Here is a 9,896-nt window from a genome sequence, read left to right as displayed (position 1 = left end):
TCTGTTGCCAATCTACGATGACTAAATACCTAAATTCTTATCCGTGGCAAGGTTCAGCGATTTTAAGAGCGCATACACTGAACCATATACAGCAGCAAAATACTATTCAGGTTATTGTGGCGATAGTGTCAATCGAATTGTTCCCGGGTATCAGCGCATATCAACTAAATCAGGGAAGAAATTGCATGTTTTTGCATGTCCAGCCATTAAAAAGCGCTATGAACAGATGTTCCTCTTACGGACCCACTTTTGGTGGGGGACATGATATCCTGATCTACGATAATGCTAACAGCAATCAACAATCTTATATTGAATGCGGCCAGACCTACTCCAACCCCCCCCCCCCAGGCTTTTCGGGCCAACAATGTGGGTTTTTCACAGGAAGTCGTCATTTCACTCCATCTGAGATTGAAGTTTTCTTTGAAATAGGCAAATTAATGTACAAAAACACTTAGCAACCTGTCGTTAATAAACGCAAGATGAATACATAACCTTTAATCCGTGACAACGTTCAGCGACACTAAAAGTGCATGCGCTGAACCATAGCGCGAAATACTTTTCAGGTTATTGTGACAACAGTGGCGATGGAATTATCTCAGTGTTTATCAACTAAATCAGGGAGAAAATTGCATGTTTTGCCATCAAATTTAAAGCAGTGAGTCGAGTCAAATCCGGCTGAATTCGTTACTCTTTCGCTTTCCGTTTCTCCGATTCACATACAATTAGTAATCTGTGCTTTCCTGAAATTTAGGGAAGGTACGTTTTTTATTGAGGAGCAATAAAAAACAATAAAAAACAGATGTTCCTCTTACGGACCCACTTTTAGTGTGCGGCCTTTCTAGTCTTCTCGGATAAGGACGAATAAACCGTAGGTCCCGTCTCCTGCATCTATTAATTGGATAATTTGATTAGGCGGGGGATGTTAAAGAACCCACATTACGAGATTACTGTCATGTGGTCTGGCCTGTTTACTGGGAATTGGGGGGAGGGGGCATCTGTTAAAATTCGCCTTTATTGTTTGTAAACTGCCACTGGCAGTCTGGTAAAGTCCCCCGCACAGTGTTGTAAAGCGCCTTGAACACAGGATAAGAGCCCTATAGCAATAAAAGCTGTTATAAAATTATTATTATTAACACAGGTAACCTTGGAGCATCTCATATTCTTAGAAGCCTGGAACCTAACAAATACTTGGGAAAGCTGATTTCATTTTTAGACCCAGTTCTTCCCAGAGAATCCCGTACTGACTTTGCGAGGTGTTGGCACGCTCAGACTGACGGCTGGGCGGCATCGACATTCCACAGCAAATGCGATGGGAGGGGACCCACAGTGACAGTCATCAAAGTGAACAATTATATCTTTGGTGGATATACTGACGTGTCCTGGGGTGGAGGTAGGTATATCAAATTTGTTACTGAAGAAAGAGACCAAACGATTCTTTCGGATTAATCATTCTTCTCCTACAGGTTTGAAGGAAGAGAAAGGGGAGGGTTGAGCTCCATGAGATTTTGAACGATTCTCCTTTACTATGAACTCCAAGCCTTTACCATTTCTATTATCGGATATAATATTTTCGAAGCCTTATTCACATGGTTGGATTTTTTTTTCAGTTCTCGAAACCATTTTTAATTTTTTAAATATGTGCCTACATCTGAAGAAAATGACAGATAACTTTGGGTAATGTTACATTTCGCCATTTTGAAAAAGACTGAGTTAAAATTTCGGGCCTGGGTACGATTAAAAATTTTTTTTTTATTCAAATATTGCCAGGAGCCAATTAATGGGCTTTAGATGTTACCCAATAATTTTCCATGTCCATAAAAGCATTTTGTACCATTTCTGTGCCCAAATTCGTAGAATCTCTCCTTCCCGTTCGTAAACATCTAGCCTGGAAAAACTCCCCGTCTAGTCTGTGATAGGAAATGAACCCCCCTCCCCTCACGGGGGTTTATGTTTTCTTCCAACTTCCAACGCACGACTACATTTTTCTTCTATTTCATCTGGTTCTTGCGCAGGTTATTCTTCCGCCAGTAAAGCTTTCACCTTCTCTCTCTATAACGTCAAAGGATACAATCCTTGAGCATGTACATGAGATGAAACAAATGGAGGGTCGTGGGTTCAAATCCCATCTGGGACTTGGATTTTTTTCCGACTATGCATTAAATCTGACATTATAGTTTTCTTTGATTCCTTCTCTGAAAGACCATGAAATTCCTTAGAACCCCCCTTCTTCCCTCCCCTCCAGGTGACAAATAATGGCCGGTCCTTATCTCATTTCATTTTAGGTTCCTGTGGTTATTCTTCAGCCAGCAAAGCTTTTGTTTTCTCTCTCAACAACGTCAAAGGATACAATCCTGTGAAGCTGACACAACACCAAAACCAGCACCTCGCTATGTACAGATGTTCCTCCTATGGGCCCACTTTTGGTGGGGGACATGACATCCGGATATACGATAACGCTAACAGCAATCAACATTCCTATACTAAGTGTGGCTCCACTTACTCCAATCCCCCGGGCTATTCGGGCTCGAACTGTGGGTTTTTCACAGGAGCACTTCATTTTACCCCATCTGACATTGAAGTTTTCTTTGAAACAGGTACATTATTGTTAAAAAACACTTTGAACCTTGTCGATTACATACGATGACTAAATACCTAAACTCATTCGTGGTAAATAATACGTATGGACCTACCTTTGGTGCTGGGGGGTATCATGATATCTACATATCCAACGACGCTGGAAACAACCAAAACTCTTACACCACATGCGGTTACACGTACTCGACGCCCTCAGGGTACTCAACTGGGAAATGTGGTTTTTTACAGGGGGGTTTTATTTTTCCCCAAAGGACATCGAAGTATTCGGTGAAACAGGTAATCAAGTAAAAGACACCTTTTCAAGGATAAAAAATTAGTAAGACGTGTGGCAAAGTCAATTCGTGGAATGTAGAATTATTTTCAAAAAGATGTGTTGCTGGAGTACGGATAGCTTACTTTTTTTCCAATTTCAAAGAAATTTCTAAGCTTTTACGGTCTCTTTCGCAGCAATCCTTTAAGTTCGTCACACAACACGTTGCGTGACGAGTCTGAGAAGACTAGTCTGAGCTGCCGCGATGCATATGGTTTGTGGATATTAGATGAAAACGAAGTCGGTGGGGACAGTTGAATGAACGATTGAGCTAACAGACAAGTTTTACCCTCTCCGTTGCCTACAATACTGCCTGGTATACGGGCTAGGAATTTTTTAACTTGCTGGATCAGTAATGTGAGATTATCTCGCGGGCCAAACGAGGGTGATAAAATTATCCACTTTAGGCGACTCCACCAATCAAAGCCACAAGGATTGTTCTATTCATTTTGCCAACTGTAAGTTTTACTTTTCGTCTCCCTCCTCAGGCCTCGGTTTGTCTGACATACTTCGAAGCCTTGATTACAACAAGTACTTGAAGGTGCTGTTTTCGTATTTGGACCCAGTCCTTATCAGCAAAGAGCGCAGCAGGTTTGTGAGGTGTTGGCACGCAAAGACTGACGGCTGGGCAGCATCGACATTCCACAGCAACTGTGATGGGAGGGGACCCACAGTGACAATCATCAAAGTGAACAGCTATATCTTTGGTGGATATACTGACGTGTCCTGGACAAGCAGTGAGTAACAAACAAGCAAACATCTCTCACACGTAGAACAGATAACAAATTGATTAAGCGTGGACTTTTCTTGTAGCAATGAGTGCATCTTAGAAACAAAACATATCACTGTAGACAGTAACAAGTGAGATGTCAAAGTAGACAAACTATCAAATAGCTTGAAACGCGTTTGGAACGCGTTTCAACCAAAGGTCTTGTTTGGGATTTCATTTGATTTTTGATGTTTCATTTTGATTTGATTTATTTCTGACATTCCCATTTCGTGTCATTCCTACATGTTTCGCTTTATCTATTATTCGTATTGAGGAGCTGAAACAACGGATGTTTAGTCCATGATTACGCGTTACCTTTAAATAATACTTTGGACCATATTTCAATTGCTGTTTTTTTTTTTTAACAAACTAGGGTGCTCGGTTCTAGTTCGGCAAGTTAAATTCATCTTTAATAATTATCATCATGAATTTTTTTTCACATTCGCCCAGTTTCAAACGTTTCTTACTAAACACAGGTACCGGCGCGAAAATTCCCAATCATAAAACTGCTCCCTATCTTACAGTCCTCAAAGATAATCCAAAGAAAAAAGAAAAAACCCAACATTAGCTATACAGAGCCAAAAATACGAAATCATCAAATAGGTAATAAATTGACCCAGCCGCTTCAAATAATTTCTCCTTTTTTTTGAAGGTCCCCCCCGTTAGTGCCTGTCAATGAGGGTTACTATCCCCCCATTTCTCCTGAAAACCCTGCAATACTCCCCCCCAAAAAAATCCTTCTCTACCCCATCCCCTCGCTAGCTGACAAATAGTGACCAGTCCCTAACTCTTCTCATTTTAGGTCCCTGTGGTTATTCTTCAGCCAGCAAAGCTTTTGTTTTCTCTCTTTACAACGCCAACGGATACAATCCTGTAAAGCTGACACAACACCAAAACCAGCAACACGCCATGTACAGATGTTCCACCTATGGACCCACATTTGGTGGGGGACATGAAATCCGGATATACGATAACGCTAACAGCAATCAAAATTCCTATACGTATTGCGGTCACACATACTCCAACCCACCGGGCTATTCGACTGGAAGCTGTGGATTTTTCGCAGGAGCACATTCTTTTACTCCATCCGACACTGAAGTTTTCTTCGAAATAACAAACTAAACACTGCAAAGTTATGCAGTCTAAGTATGAAGTGTACATAGTAACAATGAATTTAGGAGTTAGTGCCTCTTCGCACACGGGCCTGGGCAACAGAACCAGCCCTGTTTCTAAGATCTCATCGCAAACTTGCGATGTCTTTATGTGAGTAGCTGAGTTCAGTAGATGATTCATACCTTGAGCTAACAGAGGGCCCAATTTTTTTATGTGTGTGCACCTGCTGGCTTTTCTTCCTTCTGCGATTTTTTTTACCCAAAATAAGGGGAGGGGCCGGGCCCCCTGGGCCCCTCCCCTAGATCGGCCACTAGAGACAGCTCAGTTACCGAGATGAAGGTTTTTAGAATTTTTTTTTTTTTAAGATGCTGATGGCTATTTAGCGGATCATTTAGTGCATTTTTCATAAGAACACTTTATTTTACCCGATCTGACCTTAAAGTCTTTTACGAACAAAAATAGTCTCCAAACCGAACGAAGCTGGTCGCCAAGCTGGTAGTCAAATCAATTCATAGCCATTTTAGGAATCTTAGTTCAGTTTTAAAAGCAATCCCAGGTTAAATTTAAGAATCTATTCATGCTTAACGTGCGTATATCGAGTTATGGGTGCACGCGGGAAGTTTTTAGAGCACGAAAAATGCGTAATCTAGCTTTTGAGGCGACAACATTTGCTCTAGTTAACCAATAATTGAATGAAAAGCTTAAAATAAACGGGGAAAATTGAGAAAATCAAAGCTAAATAAACTCGTGCTACTATAAAATGTTTGTATGTCTTTCGGCCAAAATTTTCCGTAGCTGGTCTTCCGACAAATTTGCGAAACGTGCAACTTGCGAGTTTTTTTCGGTTTTGTTTTTGCGGCTAGTAGGATTAGGACCTGAAAGGTCAATGCCGATAAAAAAAATTGGGCAGTTCTTCTCTGGTTTCTTCCATATTAAAGAGAAGGAAAACTGCACCGCAGCTTAATAGGACGGCAACTCCGCAACCGAGTAAAAAAAAAAAGCTCACGTCATCTTATTTACGCAAATAAAGATTTTCTTCCTAGCGGCTCAATAGGACTTGATAGGGCAAGTACGCGCGCTATGTTATAACGATGTTTTAGGTTTCATAGGGTTTTTTTAATCGATGTTTTACGAAAATATAGCAAATCACTTAATTTCGAAAGAAATCTTGATGAATTTTTAAAAAAGCACGCCAAGCACTATTTAGGTTTTAGCTGTTTTTAATGGCTTAGAAACTTTATTCTGAAAATATATCAGTGAGGCATGGAACCTACAGAAAAAAAAATTGATATTTAGCACTTAGAGGTAAAAGCTGGACTGTTCAGTGGGTGTCAGTTTACTCTCACCGCTTTTAAAAACTTGCTAAGACATTTTTTTGTGTATTTAGTTGATTATTTCGTACTTAAAAAATAGCGAAGATAATAGAAGTCCTTTGATTGGTGGAAAATTTCTCGTCTACAGTATAAACGTCCGTGGTTTTGGTTACAAAACCAACAGACTGCATATTCTGTCAGTTTACTGGCGTAATAATCTCCACAGAATATATGTTGGTAGAACGCTCGAAACGTTTGTAGATCACGAGCAGTTAAAGAGTGATTTACAATATTTCTCTTCTTCTTCCAGAATCCTGCGTTGGTTGTTAGGGCAACGAACCGATAGAACGAGCAGTCTAATGTACAAAGAACAGCGCATTTTTCCCGAGTCAGGCCGTGGGCTAAACTTAGGGCGCCTCCATTAAGAAAACTCTCTAATTTGAACATCATGCTGTAGGTGAGAAACTTTTAGGCTGTAGAGCATTCGAAGTAACGGTTTTTAGAATTGGGAAACACCTTGAGTCTATGCTCTTACCCTGTTGTAAATGAGGAATTCGTAGCTCGCACCGCCGTCGACGTGCACCTTCATTTGCCTCGCACGAGCATTTCCATTTGTACCGCACGTTAAATAATAAGGTATTTAGTGCATTACGTAATATTACTTATATTTCTTACGTTTAGTTTAAATTCAGGTCATTCTGTAAACCTACTAGGATTTTTAGTTTTTGATTTTTATGTAAATCGGCGTTCCGCCTGAAGAGGGTCGAAGGCCGAAACGTCGCCACATTAAAGCTGGAACAGTTAGAAGTTTGCTTCATGTTTCATCAATTTACACTTACTTATACACATATATATATATATATATATATATATATATATATATGCGCATGCTCGCTGGTTTACTCTAGTTTGAGCACTCTGGCATGGCTTAGACGATACCACAAAGGTTGGGTCGTTTGGGGTGACCATCTCGGTTCTCCCCCATCCTAGCATTAGCACTGCACTGATGAGGCCCAGAAGGCCGAAACAGTACTGTCTGCAGTTAGTTATATATATATATATATATATATTTAACAATTATTCGACGATATTCACCGAACCTGAGGCAAATAATTGTTTTAGTATAATTTCAGAGCTGAACAACAGAAAAATTTCTAAAATCATAACATTTTAGTAACATTTATTAACATTTTATTTTAACATTTTATATAAACCGTGTGGAGCGGTTCCATAGCGTCATAGAAGGAACCGCTCGACCAATCAGATTACTGGAAACTCTTTGCTCAGCACTGAAATTATACTAAATATATATAAACCCCGATGAGTGGGAAACCACGAAACAGGTTTGTAGGAATGAACTTGTAGTTAATTTGTCTTTTTCCTCCCCCGATATATATATCGCTCTACTTCTATGTATTGAGCACTGTTTTACGAAAGTCAAAATCATACACTTTTTATATATATATATCTATATACATACGTATGCGTCATTTTAAAAGGTTAATCAATAATTTTTTATCATTGAGATATATTGTTGTAGCTTGGATGTTCGACCGCGAGAGGGCGAAAGTTTTTTTTCACAGAAGTTAAACACTCGCTGCTTGCGATATGTTTCCGTAAGAACTTTCCGAAAGAAAAATTGCTTTTCTCCATTTTAGACAATCACATAGACAACGATTTCATTTTCCAGTCTTTTCTAACATCTTTATTATACATTATCGTAACCAAAAGCAAAAGAAATTATAATTTCAAACAAGAATATAACCATCGAACCTTACTATAAAAAAACATGTCACCTAAGTTTCAACTTCTTGTTTATCTTATTTAATCATTAAGCTTGACTAGACTGTTAGATTTTAGTCTTTTAGCTGAGCGGTTAAGATCTTGAAAGATCATAATCCTGTTTTAAGGAAACATTCTACAACAGTATTAATTAATAGCTCTAGGGGAGGTTGGAGGTGGATAGAAGACATAACAAGTCGGTTCCAGTCTCCAGTTAATAAAGACTAGCTAAAGAGCGAGTAAACCACAAGCAGCGGTTGTAGTTCTCAGGGAAACAGCTGACCGCAGTTTTTGGCGGGCCCGATTTTAAGCTCGTTTTTAGACTGACTGATAACCGTGTTATGGACTGAGAGAAAGGGAGTTTTAATATCCACGTTTAGCTTTACCTGCGAAAGAGCGTTATTTGAGATGTGTATTTTCGGAAAGGAACTCTTCTGTTCCCTTCAGACAGCAGACTCACAATCTGTACAGCAGTCTGAGCACTTCGCCGTCACACGATTAATCCCAGAGTAAATTAATAACAGTTTCGATCGACATTACACCGAATCTATTGCACGTCTAGATGGGATTGCAATGAAGAAAGAAACTGATTAAATATGAGCGGGAGTAATCAAAATAGTTGTCTTCTTAGTCTTCAAAACCAAGAAAGGGAGACAGCCGGTTGAAAACTAACAGAGCGCCATAAACATTTCTGAAAAAGGGCTGAACTAGATTTCATGTCATCTACACTGATTATAGTGTACACGATAAACGCCACACCTCGCAGTTGATGGTAAACGTAGATTGAAAAATCTTTGGTTGCTGAAATCCCCTTTATATTCAACATGTATTTAACACACTATAACTTGAAAAACTGCTTAACAAATTGTATGAAAAAAACTTTGTCGGACGGTTGATTCTTTTGACCCCATTTGTTCTCAATACATAAAGTCCATATGAACCCTTGGTCGGTCGATAAGTTTTTAGTCATACAAAGATATGGTCTGATAAAATTTTTGAAGTTATCAGGACCATGCAATTCATATCCGCTGACCATATCTGTGCCTGACTTTAGGGCTAAAGGTTTTTATATCAGAAATCAATCGTAATCCTTTGAATGTAAATAAAACTCAAGTAATCACCATTGTTTAACCAATGTGATATAACCTTCATCCTTAGTTGTGAACGAGTGAAGCAGAACAAATTTAGTTCGAGAATCCCAAAGTCAAATGTTTGCACGGGCATATCGCTCTCCGAATCAAACGAGTGGGCAAAGTTTCCCGATCCTCGGTCCAGTTTCACGTTTTCCGCGCTTACTGTTTTCTTCTTCCATGTGCCTGTTCACAGTTCAATTTTTCCCGCGCTCACCACCATTTCAAAGTTTCCTGGCACTAAATAAATCAACAGTTGTATCAGTTCACAGCAATCTCATCATTCCCCCGCTGGTGCCGTAGTAACACGCGCACGATTTCCCGCCGTTTTGTTTGACCAATCATTCAGCTCACCAATAACCTTGTTACTTTGATACGCGTGCACATTTGAATTGACCACCGTAGCAGAAAATCACCCGTCAGGAATAAATTCTCTTTGCAAAGATCAAAGAAACCAACTTGCCGGGAAACTCAAAGAGCCGTAATCGCTTTATATATTTTTTTTTTCGATGTGTCGTTTGGACCAACAGAGTTAGAAATAGAGACCGAGACACAAAACGCTCTCAATAACCGTTCAACTATTTTTGCTTTTGCTTTTAATTTGTCTCCCACAAAAAATATCTATTTTATTCTCACTCGCAAAGAGTCATTGCTGTAAAAACTATTAAATATTTCGAGGGCAAGTTCGCTAACTGAATCAAGACAGAAATATTCGAGCCGTTGTCGAGAATTCGCTGGGCAAAAACTTTTAAGTTACTAAATAAAGTACTGCTTAGAATTTTCAGATAGATGGTCACACTGGGATTTCATCCAGAAAATTACGAATTTGAACCACCTTGTAACCAAGAACCACATAAGATTACTACTTGGTAGGTGTGATCATT

The 9,896-nt window shown here is 39.4% G+C and overlaps 1 protein-coding gene across 1 annotated transcript; it reads left to right on the top strand.

Annotated features, from left to right (window-relative positions):
- Positions 1 to 150: 150 nt before the first annotated feature.
- Positions 151 to 6,907, top strand: LOC148717036 (uncharacterized). Its single transcript, XM_088744463.1, has 5 exons — positions 151 to 429; positions 1,139 to 1,390; positions 2,283 to 2,594; positions 3,394 to 3,642; positions 4,477 to 6,907. The coding sequence occupies exons 1-5, from the start codon at positions 186 to 188 to the stop codon at positions 4,794 to 4,796; spliced, it is 1,377 nt and encodes a 458-aa protein (XP_088600589.1). The 5' UTR covers positions 151 to 185; the 3' UTR covers positions 4,797 to 6,907.
- The last annotated feature ends 2,989 nt before the right edge of the window (positions 6,908 to 9,896 follow it).

Source organism: Stylophora pistillata, chromosome 14 (assembly GCF_964205215.1).
Source record: "Stylophora pistillata chromosome 14, jaStyPist1.2, whole genome shotgun sequence".
Lineage (NCBI taxonomy): Eukaryota > Metazoa > Cnidaria > Anthozoa > Scleractinia > Pocilloporidae > Stylophora > Stylophora pistillata.
This window is presented reverse-complemented; position numbering and strand designations above follow the sequence as displayed.

What these genes read in the sequence shown, in the direction of transcription:
- LOC148717036 (XM_088744463.1), top strand. Translation starts at nt 186, where the DNA reads ATGTTTTTGCATGTCCAGCCATTAAAAAGCGCTATGAACAGATGTTCC. An exon ending in TGAAGTTTTCTTTGAAATAG is followed by an intron (nt 430 to 1,138) that starts GCAAATTAATGT and finishes TTATTAACACAG; the next exon opens with GTAACCTTGGAGCATCTCAT. An exon ending in TGAAGTTTTCTTTGAAACAG is followed by an intron (nt 2,595 to 3,393) that starts GTACATTATTGT and finishes CTCCCTCCTCAG; the next exon opens with GCCTCGGTTTGTCTGACATA.